Source organism: Tetrahymena thermophila (genome assembly GCF_000189635.1).
Source record: "Tetrahymena thermophila SB210 genomic scaffold scf_8253815, whole genome shotgun sequence".
NCBI lineage: Eukaryota > Ciliophora > Oligohymenophorea > Hymenostomatida > Tetrahymenidae > Tetrahymena > Tetrahymena thermophila.
This window is the reverse complement of record NW_002475926.1, coordinates 59,398-77,772: the sequence shown is the minus strand read 5'-3', so window position 1 is coordinate 77,772 and position 18,375 is coordinate 59,398. Positions and strand designations below refer to the sequence as shown.

The 18,375-nt window shown below is 23.3% G+C and overlaps 3 protein-coding genes across 3 annotated transcripts; all 3 read right to left on the bottom strand. All coding sequences in view use genetic code 6, as the record gives it.

The window, feature by feature from the left end:
• Positions 1–235: 235 nt before the first annotated feature.
• On the bottom strand, positions 236–5,942 carry TTHERM_00496990 (Myb-like DNA-binding domain protein; the record flags this gene model as incomplete). The annotated part of the gene is made up of 3 exons (XM_001027888.3): positions 5,474–5,942; positions 4,563–4,756; positions 236–4,435 (listed from the first exon to the last, which is right to left on the bottom strand). Exons 1-3 carry the CDS (start codon positions 5,772–5,774, stop codon positions 236–238), a joined length of 4,695 nt encoding a protein of 1,564 aa, XP_001027888.1. The 5' UTR covers positions 5,775–5,942.
• Positions 5,943–6,992: 1,050 nt separating this feature from the next.
• TTHERM_000496001 (transmembrane protein, putative) lies at positions 6,993–11,462 on the bottom strand (the record flags this gene model as incomplete). The annotated part of the gene is made up of 4 exons (XM_012801043.1): positions 6,993–8,748; positions 8,978–9,803; positions 9,870–10,863; positions 11,004–11,462. 4 exons carry the CDS (start codon positions 11,460–11,462, stop codon positions 6,993–6,995), a joined length of 4,035 nt encoding a protein of 1,344 aa, XP_012656497.1.
• Positions 11,463–12,339: 877 nt separating this feature from the next.
• TTHERM_00495991 (translation initiation factor eIF3 subunit) lies at positions 12,340–18,341 on the bottom strand (the record flags this gene model as incomplete). The annotated part of the gene is made up of 18 exons (XM_001471014.2): positions 12,340–12,374; positions 12,430–12,533; positions 12,580–13,004; positions 13,066–13,158; positions 13,220–13,324; positions 13,375–13,529; positions 13,581–13,841; positions 14,190–14,894; positions 14,952–15,542; positions 15,606–15,722; positions 15,794–16,109; positions 16,169–16,663; positions 16,722–16,793; positions 16,852–17,167; positions 17,220–17,354; positions 17,494–17,888; positions 17,939–18,135; positions 18,200–18,341. 18 exons carry the CDS (start codon positions 18,339–18,341, stop codon positions 12,340–12,342), a joined length of 4,659 nt encoding a protein of 1,552 aa, XP_001471064.2.
• Between the last annotated feature and the right edge of the window lie 34 nt (positions 18,342–18,375).

Here is an 18,375-nt window from a genome sequence, read left to right as displayed (position 1 = left end):
TAAAAATGCAAAAATTTGTATTGATTGATTTATTAATTTCTGGATGAATATATTTTGATTAAATTATTAACTATTAAATCTTTCTTTACTTAATTATAATTTAATTTTGAGCTATTCAACTAATTTACACTCACTCTTTCAGTTTTAGTTTTGACAAATAATAATAATTCAAATTGCTATTTTTGTTTTTTATTTCAGTTTTCAAAATTTAATTATACATTTTATATTTTTGAAATCAAGCTATTACTTTAAAAGCATCCATTTTAGAAGAATCCTTTTTATTTAGGTAGCTATTATCTGATTCAGTTTCTTCATTGATTGCAATATCATCAGCACTTTTTTCTTGCATATTTTAAGATGAGTCATTATGTTAGTTGTTGTCTTTGTGTCTATATTAATTATTTTTTATTGGAGATGGTGAAATATTGCCAAGATGGTATAAATCTTTTTCATGTTCTTAGCCTCCAATATAATTCATATCTTCATTAGAATATTTGTTATCAAATGCAAAATCTATAGAATGTATATCTGAGATATGATTTTAATTATTATCATGCATTTTCTCCTCGTCTTAGGTTTAATTTATATTATGAGAGTGATTACTACTACCTTCATAGCTGTTTTGCATTAAATTATTATGCAATTTTTGATTTTATGAATTTTAGCTATGATACTTTGAGAGTTATTTTAAATTTGATTGCTTGTATTCTGATTGGTGAATAAGTGATGAATCCAGCTCATCAGAGTGATTGTAAGTTTATTGCATAGATAAGTTAGGATTATGATATTAATTAAAGTTTATAAAATTTAGGTTGTGGTTTGATAAAATACCCATATTGCTCATTTCATCATTGTGAAGAAGTGTAGGAGATTGATTCTGCTGAGTATTCGGATCTGGCTCTTTTATTGTTGACTCTAATTTATTTAGTTCTTGTTTAGTTGTGTTTAGTAAAGTTTCTAAAGATTAAAGCTGACTAATTAAATAGTCAATTCTGTCATCGCTTTTTGATGCATCCTAAGGTATTTAACTCATAATACTTAAAAAAGCATTTGCTTGATTTATGTTCGATTTCTAATTAGAAACACTTTTATTTTATAAATTATTAGAATTGTTTACTTTAGCCATATTATTACTAATAGGATTATTCATTTTATACATTTATGAGTCTAAAGTGTTGTATTTTAACTTTTCACCATTTTAATTCAAATTTTATTTACTTAAATCTTAAGCAAATGATTCCTAGCTTAAATTAAGAATTTCTCCAGTATAAATTGAGGATTAATCTTTTTGTGAGACTTGTGATAACTATATATTACTTTAACCATTAATTTAAGGATAAGAATGATTCATTCTAATATTTTCTTAGCTAGAATTTTGCTAAATTTAAGAAGAAAGAGAAAAATCAGAATCTTTCATAAAATTATCCTGCTGTAAAATGTTTCCACCAGAATTATTTTTATTTAAATCAGCTATTTATTTTTTTTTATTGATAATATTATTTTTATTCTCATCTTTTACTTGAGTTTCTTATCCTAGTTTTACAGATTTATCAGAACTTAAGCTCATACTTTCAATTTCCATTTAAGAGTTTTAGTTTTGCTTATTTATATCATTAGTATTTTCTTGTAATTATTTACTTTGAGTGTTTTAAGTTTTATTTTTTTTTGCTTGTTATTTCTTAGATGCATCCATTTTTAATAATAATGATTGTTAATTTTCTTATTTATTTAGCTCTTATTATATATACTTCTGCTGTTAAGAAATCATCAAAGACTATTGTTGGTTGAAGTCCACATTATTTATTTAATTTGATTGATTGTCTTTTCCTTCAATTATTTATTACTATAATTTCTAATTTAACTTATTATTATTTTCTATATTATTTTAAATTTTATTTTCACTTTGAGAGTTTGATTCTACATCTTTCTTTTGTTTTTTATTATTATTTTTTTCAAATTATTAAATATTATTTCTGTTTTAGTTTTTGTTTTTTTAGTTGACGACATTTTAATTTTATAAAATGTTAATATATTTTTAACTAGATAAGTTATTGTTATTCTTTTAAATGTATTACTATGCTTAAAGGAGTTAATCTAAGCTTTTCTATTTATGAGCCTACTATTTCATCTAATTTTTTTTATTAGCCTTATTTTACTTTGCTATTTAATACTTTTTGCTATATTTTTATGTTATAGAGTGCATTAATTTAGCAAAGCTCGAACTTAAATATTTCATTAGTTTATTAGAGATTTACTTAGATCCAGTTCCATTTTTATTATATTCATCATCATCTTCTTCATCATTATCATCTTCATCTTCATCATCATCATCATCTTCTTCTTCACCCTCTTCTTCCTCTTCATCATCATCTTATTAATCATAACCTAACTCATTTTTATTGAAATTATCTTCATCAATTTAATCGTCTTCACCTTCACTTTTTTAGGTGTTAAAATTCAAATCATCACTTTCGCTGCTATCATAATTTTTATTAAATTTGTTTTATAATTTAAGAGTATTTAGTGTATTTAAAATCTTTAATTAAGATTGAAGCTTCTTATTAAAATTATTTAACTTATTATTAGGTAAATTTTCTTCTTTACTTTGAGGGTTTACTTCATTTTAATTATTTAACTTTTTGTTTTATTGGCTCTGCAACATTTTTTGTAATAATTACTTTTGCTGTTCATGATCAATTTAGACCTTTTAAGGTTTTTATTATTTCCTACTATTCTTGAATTCAGATTTATCTTTGTTTAAGCTATATTCATCATCTTAATATTCTTCTTTAACTTTAATTAATTTTTATTAACCATCTATTTATTTATTTTATATCAGTTTACTTTCATCAATTTAATCATAATACCCTTTTTTTTATTTTTTTTTATCTACCTTTCCTTCTAGACTGAGCATAAGGAGTTATTTTTATTTTTCTTCAATCTCCTTTTAAAGCTTCTAAGCTTATTCTAAAACAGTTGGTATAGATTGTTTGCTATTACCTTTTTTAGGTTAAAAATCAATGTTTGCCTCACTTGATACTTAGCTAAGACTATCGTCTCTGCTTTCAGAATCTTCCCTTTTTTATTCGCTATTTTTTAATTTGGATAGCTAATTAATACTCATTAATTTTTCTTTTAATAAATAGCTTAAATTGCTGTTATTGTTCTTTCCATTCTATACTTAGCTGCTATTTTTCCCCAATTATGATAAAATTTATTTTTTTTACGACTTGGTATTTTTATTATTTTATTCTTACTATGAAATAGTTTATTTAATAAACATTTATTCGTTAAAAACTTTAAGCTAATTTTGAGGGATATCATTATGAAATTATGAAACTTAAACCATCATCTTTTCTTCTTTTGATAGTTCATAATTTATACTTCCTTTCTAACTTAATCCATTTTAAAAAATTTAGTTTTAAGCATTAAAAGAAATAGGATATTAGTCTTAGCTTCTTTAAGAGCTGGGACTAGCATCATCAGTTTGCATATTTTTTTTAAAATCATCAGATGATTCTTTTTAATACTTTTTACTTCTAGTCTTTGCTTTATTTTTTTAATATAATGAATAGTCTCGCATAGATGTAGTCTTCTTAATACTGACATTGCCTTCTAATATTAATCTATATAAGCAATTTTATTGAGAATACTCATCTTTTAATTTAATTTAAAGTTATTATGATTAGAGAGTAGGGTTTTATAATTATAATTAATTTTATTATTAAGAAACTATATTTTAAGGACTAATTGAATTGTTTTGCTTTTATAATTTTTCTTCTATATTTTGCCTATTAATTTATTCATGATTTCCATTTTCATACTGCTGATTTTATGGAAAATCTTTATTTAAAATTTAATATTGATCTTTTTAGATATCATCTTTCTCAAGATCTTACTAAAAATTATCAGAAGTTTATAGTAAAATTTCTTTATCGCTGGGGTTTTTTTAAGCAATAATTTAATTTTTTTAATTTTAATTTGATAGATCATCAGTTATATTTTAAATAATATCATTGCTTTCGTTATTTATATCCTGTATATTTTAAATATCTAATTTTTATAATTATTCTTTATGCTCACCTTTTGATTCTTAAGTTTATAAGGTTAAATTCATATTTATTTCATTGCAATCTTGTATTGAAGCTGAGTTCGTCACTGTTGTAGAGGATTTTCTCCTTTATTAATTTTCTTAATCTAATTCTTCATTTAATAATTTAATCATATTTTAAGATGAGCTATATTCAGATAAAGATTATTAAATGATATTCTTTATATCGCATTCGTTATCTTGATTAACATATTTTCCTTTCTTTTCCATATCACTTAAAAGTTTCCTTACAGTTGAATAAAATCTATTTTTAACAGAATTTTCTGTTCTGCCTTCTAAATTTTTAGCAATTTTACTCCAGCTACTACCGTGCGATAGGTAACCCTAAGTAATAAAATATTTGTGTGTCAACATTAATTAGATATTTAAAACATCTCAATAATTTGAACAAAAAGCAAAGTTAAATCTGAATAATGAATGGCTTCTCAAATAATCTAAAATAATATCTTACTCTAAAAATTGCATTGTCTTCCTCCTAAGTCCAGTTACCTTTTTTGACATTAGGATTTAAGTTATTAAACCATCTTTCTCTACATTATTTTCCACTTCTTCCAGTTATTAATTCTGAGCACTATGACCACTTATAAGGTCCATATTACTAAACCCAGTATATAAGTTTTTCATCTTCGTCAGCAGTCCAAGGACCTTTTAAATGTAACAAAACAAAATAATTAATTACGCAAAATGAGCTAGGCTGCAAATCAGTTAATAACAATTTTGTTAATAAAAAGAGAAAAAGAAGCTGTTTTGTAAATCTTATTTGACTTATTATTGTTTTAATTGATAGTAAAATGCAATTTTAAAATACATGTTAAATAATAGAGATATAAATTATATATCATTAATTATTTATTTGAATTTTCTTATTTTTGTAACAAATTTTGAAAAATATATCTTTGTAGTCAAGTATATCAATTGATAAACGCAATAATAAATTGTATTAGAATTTATAAAAATATTATGCTATTTTAAATTATTTTTTTGTCTTTTTAGCTTAGATGCAAGCAAATATGAGAGAAGACTAAAAGATAAAAAACTAAATTTTAAGGATTGCACAAATTAATTAAATAACTTGCTGCTTATGTTTGATGTATGCACGCAAGTCTGTCTGTCTGTGCTTTACTAAAAGATAAATCTTAGATAATTAAATGTATTATTTGATAATAAAAAATTTGATAATTATTATAAGTTAAGAAAATTAGGCTATTCAATCAAATACCCTTATTTTTATGAGCAGTACTAAACTGTATTGAAATCTAAACAAAAAATACACTAAAATGAATCCTTATTGAAATCCAAAATGTTATACTTTGATACATCAATGATTAAAAACAATATTCCATTATGTAAATATGAATTTACCTTTTACAAGCCCAGGTTTTAAAATTTTGGACCATCGATGTAGACACTAAATAGCGCTACGGCCTTCCATCATGCCAGAAATCTTTCTCCAATTTTTTTCTCCAAAACTTTAAACTAGTTTTTTAAGAGCTTCATCTTCCTTCTATGTCCATTTATTTGTCTTTTTTGTATCGTTAGATTATGATTGAATAATTTAATTAGAGTTTGAGTACACTTCATCTTACGTTTCTTCAATCTTCAGTTAATTTGGGCTCATTTCTATTTAATCATATTTTTCTTCTTGGTTTATTAAGCTTTTCATTAGTTCTTTATATCCAAGTATTCGTTTTTGATTTGATTAATTTTTTTGTTTCCTGTTTTTTTTATGATTTTATTTCAAATCAAGCGCTTCTTCTTTGATTGCAATACTTCTTGAAACATAACCTTTTATATTTTTATTTAATGCTTCTGTCTTTTTTTCTATTTAATAATCCTAAAACGTATTCTTAAAAACAAAATATTAGTCAAGGATAAATAAAATGGGAAAGAAAAATCTATATCCATATTCCAACTTATTTATTCTCATGATCTATTATGACAATATTTTCCTTTAAACCATTTTTCAGTTTTTAAATTTATTAAAGTATATTTGCAAGACAGACTAAGATATTATTATTATGATTGAGTACCAAATTTAAATAATTTGGTTATTCATTTTCTCAGGCATGCTGTTTTTATTTTTAATTTGCATGTTATATATTTATAATATCCTTTCATAAAACCTTTAAATTAATTAAAAAGGAATAAATAAATAATTTAATAAAATCTGTTAGCTTTTTTTAAAAAAAATTTAATTATTGAATTGAAAATAAATTAATTTTACTTAAAGATAAATCTTTATTTTTTAACATAATTTTATAAAATTTTTAATTATTAATGATAAAAAATAAATGAAATTGAATTTTTAATTTAAATTTAAAAGTAGTTTTATTAAAAAAAATGATTATGAATTTTAATTTAGATAGGAAATTATGCAAAATAGATTGAATATTTTGAGTAGATTTTATTTTTCTATTTTTAGATTTTTAAATATTTAAATCTATAATTTTTTAATTAAAGGATGAATTAAAAATAAATTTAATTCACATAAATAACATAAATAATATAAATAAGTGATATAATTTTTAATTAAAACATATTAAAATATTTTGGATTTACATACAAAAAATTATTCATAATTTAAAGGTTAAAATATTTACATTTTATAAACTAAATTAAAAAATTTTTAAACAAAATTAAATTTTAAATAATTAAAAGGATTTAGTTAATTTAAGCTTATTTTTCTTTAATAATTAAAACTAATTTTGGATTAATAATTTTTATTATATTAACAAGTTATGGTTTATTGCTTATTTTAAGGGAATTAGAATAATTAAATTTAAGTTTGCTTAAAAATCTCATTTATCATATTTTTTTCATTTTTAAGAATTATTTAAATGATCATAAAATTTTGTGTAAATTTGAATAGCAATTGAGAACTTCACTAAATATGATTCAAAGATGTTATATTTATATTAGAATGTTTATTTAAATTTAAAGTATCTTCAACATTTGATTGCTACAATTTTATAATATTTGCTTTTTATCTGCCAGAATTATTTAAATTATTAAATTTTTAAGAGTTCATTAATTCATCGTTGTTTTAAATATTATTGCTATTGTTATTGCTAATTGCTTACCGAGAAGAAAATCCAATTACTGAAATCTTATTTTCAGATTTATCTTCATTATAAAAATTTGTTTAGCTCTATATATTGAATTTCTACTTCGATGCACTATCAGTATTATCACTCGTTATTATTAACCTTTAGCTATTTTTATTATTAGTGAAAGGTTACAAAAACTATTGTGATTGTAAAGGTTAAGTAGTATCCATATTTAATCTTGGAGATGAGTTTTCGTTTATTTAATCTAAAGTAACTGTTGAATGGGCAGCTTGAGTTTTATTTTATTCTGCATTTAATTTTAATTTTTATTCAAGGAATTACCTGCTTTCTTCTCTGCTGTTTGCTGTCATTCTTCTTGAGATATTTTCTTACTTTAATGGATAACTGTAGCTGTTTGTTTAAGATCTAATATCTCGATTATTTGAGGAAATTGACTCGTTTAGTTTATTTTTGATATTTTTCGGTATTTTATTTGAAGCATAGTAACTTTAGTTTTCCCCTTCGTAATCTAATATTTAATTATCATCATCATTATTATTTTCCATTTGATATGACTTTTAATCATATTGATCAATTATTTTGGAATTATCAATTTTATTTTAATTTTCAAATAAAGCTTCTTCAGCATTTTTATAACTTTTCAATTTTTATTCTAAATTGCTAAACTAAAAGCTAGGCTCATACGATTATTGATTTTAATTATTAGTAATGGGATGCAGAGGAGAATATTAAAAAGAACTGCTTAAATTGCTCTTATCATTTTGTATGTCAAGCAAAATATACTGCTGTTTCTATCCTAGATTTTATATTTTGGAAGAAAGGTACATTTAAGTTTAGTCTTCTCTTTCACAAATTGTTGCAATATCTTAAAATTAACTTTATGGAAAGAATTATTTATTTTAGTTTTAGTGTTGGTTTTCAACTTATAGCTTATTCATGTTATAGGTAGCATCATAACTGGTTCCGTCTGAGATTTCTCCCTCTTATTAAATATTTGCTACGCTTTTAAATCCTGGTTAAATCTGCAAATCGACATCATCCACTGAAACAAATTTATGAGGGAGATTTAAAATATTCATATCGGTATAAATTAAAAATGATAAAGTAGATCCTATCCCACTTTCTCCAGGGCTCACTGAAACCTTATCGTAGGGACCGAGTTTACCTACAATTTATGAATTGATAGCTTATTCTAAGCAATCTTTATTCTTTTTAGCATTAAGAATATCGTTAATAGAATTTAGTTTAAATTTTGCCCTATACTAAATAGGATAAGTGTAGTTTCCTGAATTATAAATTGATATTTTGATAGTTTCTAGTTGTTTTGATTTGGTGCTTGCTCTAACTATAATATAGCCTCTACTTGTTTTATGTAAAATATTTACCAGAAAGTTTAACAGCAGCTACTTTATTCTCCTCTCATCAGAGGTAATTCTGTCATATCTTAACTCATTTATAAAGACTATCTTAACCTTCTTTTTGCATGCCTGGTATTCAACTACCTTTAGCACATCATTCATTATCCTTTTCATACTTATCTCACTCAATCTTAATTCTATTTATTTCTTTCTGTATTAATCAATAAATTAAATTAAAATTTAAAATAATAAATTCAAATAGTAATGTCCTGTATTCCCTTGCTAATAAAAAAGACCAATTTGACAAGGGTTGTATTTTTTTTTTTGAAAAAAATATAGCTGATTATAAGAAAAAAAAATGACTAGAGGAAGGTCTTATTTAATTAGGATTTACAGGAAATATTAAAAATTTTTAAAATAATGAGCAAGATAAAATTTACTATAGGATAGAGATGTAATCAATATAATTATAAATCTTGTTCAAAGTTAGAAAACCATAGTATCGGGTGTTATTAATTGACTCATAAATTCTTTCAATTGACTCTTAGGTTAGCGAGTTAGCACGCCTTCTGCTTGAAGGTAAATCTTAAATGTACTGCTAAATGTTATTCAAGGATTATGATTAATTTGTATCTTAATTAATAGCAGAAAAATTCTCAGGATTTTTGATTAAAATATTGTTAATGTTAGAGTAAAAAATAGAGTTATTTGTAGTTGTGTGCTTGTGTTTGTTAATTGGTGAAATGTTTGTTTGAGAAAAATCGCTTTACTAAATCTGAGTAAAAGATTGCCTATTTCCATCTAAAATTTTATGATGATATTAATTAAAGTTTGTACAGCTAGTTGGACTTTTTTCTTCTTTGCCTGCTCTTAAATTTTCATAATTTTCATTTAATTTCATCAAAGAATAAGCTAAAGGCATTCTAAATTGCTCTAAGGATTCAGAGAAACTTTTATATAAAAATTTATTCAGCTCTTTGAGGAATTTAACCTAACCCTCTAATGTTTCATCTTCAATTAATATGACTTAATACTACTCATTCACATTGTAAGTGTAAATTTTTATCGAAATCTACCTTTAGCTCCCATCTTTCTGAGTGTAAACTCCTTAGAAGATGTCAATTCTATCATAAACATCCTCTCCGTATTTAACCTTAGAGTTTGCAACTCCGGACTTTAGATTGAAATTGGAAACTTTTCTCAAAATTGTACCCTTTTTTTACACTCTTCTTACGAATTTTGTTCCTGCTTGGCCTCCACTTTATGCTAAGTAACAAAATTAATTATTAGAAATATAATAAAATGAAAAACTATTTATAATGAATAAATTACTTGTTGTATTATCGATTTTTAATGTAGATGATCTCTTGCTACCGCGAATGTGATGAGGTGTGGCATTATTATTGCTTAGTTTATCTTTTTCAAATGAAATTTTTTTGCTCCTCTCCTCTACATTGTATCTAGATCTTTCCTTCTCAACAGAATTGTTTAGTGTTTTATTTTTTTCGCCAGAGTTATGAGTAACTCTTTCATTTGATCCTATAACATTCTTTTCTATTGAAATATTTTTAGTTCTTTCCAAAGAAGATTCTTTTGGTCTGTTATATCTATCAATAGAATTATTCTTATTTCTATCATACGAGCTTGCCTTAGATGGTTCAAATATAGAAAATCTTTACACTCTTTCTTTTTCTCCAGAGTTAACTCTCTCGTTATACTTAACCTCATCAGATAATTTCTTTGGCCTCTCATAAAGTGAATTTATTTTATTCCTTTATAGCTTAGTTATAGATCCTATTTTATCTGTTCTAATGACTAGCTTTGAATTTCGCTCACTTTTTGCAAGTGATTACCTTTTTTCATTACTAGCTTTATTTTTTTCTTATTTTTGTCTTAAATAATTTTCTTTTGCAATACTTTCTATCTAAAAAAAAAGAGTTTTTTCTTGTTCATTTTACTTTTTATTCATATTTTCATCTGAGTTTTCTGAATCTTTTTCTTGGTCATCTTGAGTGTCTTGTTTCACAATAACTCTTTTAGAAAACTCTTTAAAAGCATCATTATCAGATATGTTAAATGTGTTTTAAGCCTTTCTATTTACTTAATGCAAAAAGCTCCTCTCCTCTTTTGGGTTATATTTCATTACGACAATATTAATAGGAAGCAGTTTATCAATTAAGAAAGACAACTCAGAAGATTTTTGCTTATCAAGAAAAAGATCTCTGTTTTACTTATCATTCAAATAAATGAAAAGCAAAAAATAAAAAGCACCTAGAGAAGTAGCTATGACCAAACATGCAGAATTATTTCCATAAAAAGCTAAACTCTATTATGTATTTTTGTAAAAATAAACAAATAATAAGTAATCACTAATTTGCATATTTTTTGCTTAAAAACTGTATTAATAAATTAAAATTAGTGGTATTTAATCAAGTAAAAAATATAAGTATGTTAAGAAAATATTACAAAAAAGACGATATTTAAAGCGCACATTAATATCTTGAATAAAAAGTTAGTTCCTTAAGTACTAGTAATAAATTCGATGGCTAGAAGAACTCCAAGTAGAGGTTAATACCCCATAAAACTATTGGAGCGATTACTATCCTTTGAGAGTTGATATATTCCTATTATAATGCATATGATACAGTTTTTGAAAAATAATACAGAATTTGTGAATTTTTGGCATTTCTTAATTTAAATTTTAACACACCAAGTTGTAACTCCTACCACAAAGAATAAAACCCCCATAATTTTATCTTAAATTTGAGAGTCTTTTTCTGATAAATAGAATATCAAAATGACTATAGATTGCAATATGTTAATTATTGTTCCTACTTTTAGTACCAAAATGGTATTATCTTTTTAGTTTTAAAAGAATGCCAATTCAAATTCAGCAGATTTAAACTATAAGCTATATTTGTTCATCTTCTATGCAAGTTTCTATGCTTGCTTTTCTTTTACCTTTAAACTATGTCTAAGATATATTAAGTATATTTGCTTTTTGCTGTCGTTACTTACTTACTTGCTTATGTAATCTATGAAATAATTTTGAGTTTTTTTTGTAATTTTTGTAAAATTTTAAAGTTAATGAAATCAAAAATTAATTAAAGATCAAAGTACAATATATCTATTTATCATATATTTTTTTAATCCAAAATACTTAAAAAAAATACTATTAATAATCGATACAATATTTATATTCCTTCTTAAAAATTCATTAAAATATTGCTTACTGTATCCTGTAAGTTTTGTTTAGAAACATAGTTACTAATTCAAATTTTTTGTGTCTAAAAATGATACCATATAATAACAGATAAAAACTAAATGGATATGATTTAACCTCAAAATAATTTAAACCATAAAAAACAAATCAAAAAATTTTAATAAATAATGTAACATAAAAATACCATTTTTAAAATATAAAATATTGTTTTGTAAGTTAAAAAAAAAAATTAATTTATTAATTAATTGCAAAATATGATCAATTAAATTATTTTATTTTTTAATCAATTTTCTTCATACAAAAAATGAATTATTTAATATTTTATTAAAATAAACTAAAATGATATCTTTGATGGAAATTGATCTTAAATATTTATTTTATATTAAAAGATAATTAAGAGAGAGTAAGAAATAATGTTAATTACAAATATTATTATTTTTTTATTAACAAAAAATTATTGAAATCAAGAAATATAAATAAATAAATTAAGCTTTAAATAGATTTATATATTGATATAGTTAATTAAATTAATAAAATTTATTAGTAAGGCAATTTATTTGCATAGAGACTGACTTCACTTCATTTGTTAATTTTCTATTATCTTTTCTATTTTTCTGTTTTTTACAAAAATAAATTTAGCAGATTTTAATTTATGAAATATTTTTTTACTTATTTAGTTTGGTTTTTAATAACTGAACGATTTTTTTATAGCGTAGTAAAAGAAATTGAATCCAAGAGCTTTCATCAAGGCTTGCAATGTCCTATAAGATATCCTTTTTTGAAAAAAAATGTAAAAAAGCTTAAATTAGAAAAAATTACGATTTTTTAATCTTTTCTTTATATTCAATTATGTTTGCTTCTTTTTAGTATTCTAAATAAGCAATCTATTCTTCTTAAGTAAATCTTTGTTTTTATTCCCTCGTTAAATAAGGATCAGGTAATCTGTCAAAGTTATTATACTATTTCTCTATATCTTCTAAAACAGATTTAATATATAAGTTTAGATCATATTTATTTTAAGAAGACTAATTAATTTTAGGCATTTAGTCTATTTCTTAAATTTGTTGGTTGCTTTATAATATCTATTTAATAATTTCTAGCTTTTCCTCTTCAGTTATAGGGGCTTCTTTGAATTTCAAAAATGGGTCATACAGTTTTGAACTTGTGTAAATTTTCCTTCTCATTACATATTGCTATCCTGTAAAGTTGTTTTTAAAGGCATAATTATCAAAAACGTCCTAAATCTAGATACATTATTTTAAAACTACATATTAAAATTCATCCATATATATAAAATATCCTTACATCTTCTTATCTTTCATTTTCTTCATCTAAAATATTCATCAAATTTAATTTACTTTTAAAATCTAACTATTTCATCTCTTGCTCAATTAAAACCTACATTTTTACAAAAAAAATTAATAAATATCTAAGATATCCAAAAAATCAATTTATTCACCTTGAAGCAAAATTAATACAAATATGAAACCTGATCTGGTTTAAATTCTTAATCAATTGCATTTTAATCTACTAATGTCCATAAATCTTCAACTTGTTAAACTAACTGGAAATTGAGGTTAATCACAAAAAAATTTTTTTAAAGGGAATAATTACTTTTTAAATTTCTTCTTCACTTGATAAACTCATGTTATATAAACAGTAGCAAATTAAATATTATGTGTAAACATTTAGCTTATACTATTTCAATCCTGTATATTTCAAATATATTTTAGACTTTTATACAAATGTAAGAGAGCTACTATAACGATCTAAATAAATTCATAAAGTTAATATTTTATCTTAAAAAAATTAATTATTACTTAAGCTAGTTTCTATCAATGCTATTTGAATATTTAAATTTGCAAGCTTTTAAACATTACCAGTTTCTAAGAAAGGAAAATTATAACCTTTTGCATCTAACTCTATAAGACCTTACAAATCTTTAGGGTTTTTTGGTTCCCAATTTTCTATTATACATAATGCTTTATGAAGTTTTTTCAGAGATTTAAGTAATTCAAACATTTAGTAATCAACTATTGCAAAGTCTTGCTAAAACTCAGCTATTTTTATATGATAATTTCCTATTTATTACAAAAATCATCTTATAAAAGTAATTTAATTATTTTAAATTTTTAATGCTCAAATAATAGTTATTTTTTTATATTTTTTATAAATAAACATCAAAGCAATAGATAAAATTTATTTTAATTGTTAAATTAAATCTTTATAAAATATTTTTAATAAACAACAAATTAATTTTTAAAAATCCAGAAGAAAGAAAGAAATTAAGTAATGAAGTAAATTTTTAATATATGTTTTTTTTTTATAAATATTTAAAAAAAAGAAGGATTTATTTTTCAATTTGATTTTATTATTTGAAAGCCTTAAGTTAAATTTCTATGAATTAATATTTATTTATTAATATATACCTAAAGTGTTTAATGAGTTATCAATAGCTTATTCATACAATTTTAAGCATACATTTAGACCTGCAGTAAGCTTATTTATATCTAGTTGGATACCTTTCAATTTAATTTCTTATTTTTATTCCCAAGCATTAAATAGCCCTTAATAATATTTATCTTTTTCTTCCTACTTTTCAAAAGATTTTTAAGGTTGTTATTGAAAATAATCATACCAATTTTAAAGCTTTATATCAAGTTTTATTTGTTTCATTATTTACATTTAACTTTTTAAGTTGTAAAGATTTTCTTGTTTTATTTTTTAATTTGCTTAGAAACAAAGAAGAAAAGAATATAGAGGATGGCCTCTTCCTAAATGAAATTCTAGTATTCTGGTAAGAGCATCCATATTAGATAAAATATTGCCAATATCACTCTTTGGATCAAAATTTTTGGGTTTTTCTATTTTTTCTTATTTTTTAAAAAATCTAACTTTCTCATATAATCCTGCAAGTTTAATTATTTCGCCATGGAAAAGAGGTATATATTTCATAGATTACTTTATCAATAGTTCTATATAATCTATTTATTGTTAACGATCTTGAGGATTTAAATTTTAAAATTAAGATTTAGTTTGCTTATACTTCACATAGGCTTGATTTATTAAAATTTAACTTAACTCATGTGCTTGAGGAGGATTGTATTCAACTTCTTTTGACGATGTCAAAAGGACTAAATTAAATTAAAAATAAAGATTCAATTAATAATTTATTTAATTGGTTTGATTACTTTCTTTTATTTATAGGTAATAAAAAGCTAGATCATACTTTCCCTCTTCTATATATTTTTTATGCAAGTTAACCAGTTTATGAATATTTAAATTTTTCATATTATAAATCTTGCTTTTTACACAAATTTAGAAAAAATTTATTTTCTCATACTAGCCAAATGGCTGAGCAGTAAAAAGCTTGAAGGTATCATAAACATGGAAATTTATTCTCCAATGATATTTTATAGAATGAATGACAAATCCTTCAGAAATTCCTATAGGAAACGTGGTACCAATATCATATCCGAAATCTTTGTGTATTTACGGTCTCAATATTTCCTACCAAAAGATCTTTGTTTCTTCATCATTTGAAAAAACGAGATTTAAGTAATCCCAATATATTTCTCTTAATTTTCTCTGGAAAATTCTCTAAATCATATCCTTTTAGTCTTAATCTTTCTTATTCGAAATAGGTCTTTTATAGTCACGTTTATTCTTAGAATTAGGATTTTATAGAATTGAGGTAACATTGTCTTCATCTAGTATCCAATTATATTCACTATTTACTGTTTGCTAATTATTTTCAACTGAGTTATCTTAGTTCATTTCGTCTTTAAAAAAATAAAATAAACAAAATAAATATATATATATTTTTGATTTAAATAATTATTTACTGTAAAGACGATTTTTTAACTCAATCAATTTCTGATATATAGGCCTCTCATTTTAGTTTTTATCTATATCGGCATTATTATTTGGTTGAATTACTGTCTGACCAAACCCATAAAATTCTAATTATCAATTGATTAAAAATAGATAAGTTTGATTAATTATTTCACATTAATTAAAATTTTGGGATTACTTGCGAGAACAGCTTCATCGTCTTCATCAAAATTCTCACCAATCCTGAATTTTTTAAGTATGTATGTTGATATGTTGGCTCTTAAAATTTTTTTGGTAGATCTTGCAATCATCTCAGCAATACAAAGATTTTTAACATGAGGTAAAATAGCCTTGTTAGCAATCTTTCCCAAGTGTCTCATATTTACTCCATATTTGTGCATTATTCTTATAATAGATTCAGGGCCTATTGCTATTAATTTTAAACTTTCAAGGTCATCAAGCACTTATTTACATACAGAGTTTATTAGAATTGTAGAGGCTTGAGTCACCCTCAGCTTCATTTTACAAAAACCAATTTTTAATAAAATTAGACTTTGTATTAAATATTTATTACTTCTTGTTATGTATTTTAACTCACAATAAATGCTGAATTTGACATAGGTTTATCTAATCTGCAGGCATATTCCTCTCGAAGTCTATCTTTGAAAAGATTTACTCTTTTATTTAGCTTTTCAGAAACTTCTATGTGGAGAGGTAAAACAGTAGATGTACGATATATGTAATATAACTTATTACTAGTGTCTATAGTTGTATCTTAATTTGTATCTTAATTGTTCTTATTTTCTGAAGAGGCTTTTTGGTCCCAATCGTGAACCTCACAAAAATAAGAAAGAAAATTACCACCTTTCTTATCTGATTCCATACTGATCAATTGCTCTAATTTCATCTTATCACTGATAGCTTTCATACTCATCTCAATACTAGGTTTTATTTTATATTTATCTTCAATATCAAAACCTTAAATTAAGCTTGCTTTTTATGCATCTAAAGGTGATTTAGTTAGTTTGCTATATCCCTTGTTATGATACTTTTTTATTTCATCATCTGGCTAAATAATTAATTAATGTTGATGTTACTAAAATAATCCTTATTGTAAATAAAAATACCATTTCAACTTTTGGCACAGCATAGCAGAGACAATTAAAACCTAAATACTCTACCTAGCAAGTCAAAGGAATCTATATTTAAATTCCAAAAATTCATTTTTAAAAAAAGTATTTATTTTTATATTTATACTCTTAATTCGAAGATTCTGCTCTAAATTACTATATCGTGGATGGTATTAGTTAAATAGTTATTTGCCTTAAATTCATTACTCAAATTTTTCGTATTTACATCTTCATAATCAACAATATCTCCATATTTATCATAAACGGTTTGTATATATGATAGCCTAACAAATATTCTGTTTACTTCGTAGACCTTTTCTCCTTGCTACTTAAATTAGTACATAGGATGTTCTCTAGATACTTCAATATATGATCTTTTTTTCTCTGGAAATATGAGCTCATGAATAAGCTCTTTAACACATAGAACAGATTCTTCACGGAATCTATGAAAAATTTAATAAATATAAATCTTTATAATCAAAAAAAAATCAATACTTTCCCATAATAGTAAATAAATATATTGCCATCTATATTTCTTCTTAGGCAGATAATTACTTATTTTATTTTATTCTTTGATAATAAATTTCGAATAGTTTATTGTACATTTCGTCCCAATTGTATTGATTCCCTCTTCAAATATAGAAATATAAAATATAAATTCAATATGAGCAATTATTTATTTTTATTTCTCTAAATAAAATATAAAGAACAAAATAGCTAACTAACTAATTAACAACTAAATAACTAACTAACAAAGTAAATAACTTACTAATTAACTTACAGACAATTCTAAAAATAATCTCTCCCATTAAGTTAATTATTTTAATTCTCATTCTTCTAGTTTTCATCATCACTATCTTTTTAAATATCTTCTTAATTATTTTCTTAATCATTTCCTTCTATAATCTCATTTTGTGACTATAATCGAATCTAGTCTTGCAAGCGATCTTTTTATTGTTATCCCTACATATTATTCTAATTAAATTATGACTGCTATATCATAGAGTTACCCATTTAAGCTAAATTTTGATTATTTTGCTCAATTAAATCTTTTATTTTTTAATACTCATCCATATCCTTTTCAGTAAACTTAAAGGCCCATACTAAATGTCCTACAGTTTTATTTTTACTATAAGTGATCTTCTATTAAATTTCTTATCCATTCTTTTTTTTATATTAATTCAAATTTGAACATGCAAATTTTTAATTCTTACCTTAAATTATTTATATTTATCAACCCTAAATGTAAAACAAATGCTTCTTTTAGGATTTTTTTTTGACTCATCTGGAAAAGTTATTTCAAAAACATCCTCCAACGCTACTTCTCCTTTTAATTATTTATTAGGTTCAACACTGTAGTATCTAATATGATCACTCACTTCTAATAACCTATGATTCCAAGTCATTCCACCTAATCAAATAAGTATAAATAAATTGCATTTATTGTTTAATTATATCAAAATGTAACAATATACTCTTAGAAAGCTTTTCGCACTTAACAGTCTTTGCTTAAAACATTTATCTTAGGGTAGTCTTTTTCCTTTCTAAGGTGTCATTTAAATTTTATTAATTACCAAATGTATTTAACCTATCTCTTATTTGTTAATTAGCATTCATTTATATATAAGTGCAAATATTTAAATAAAAACTA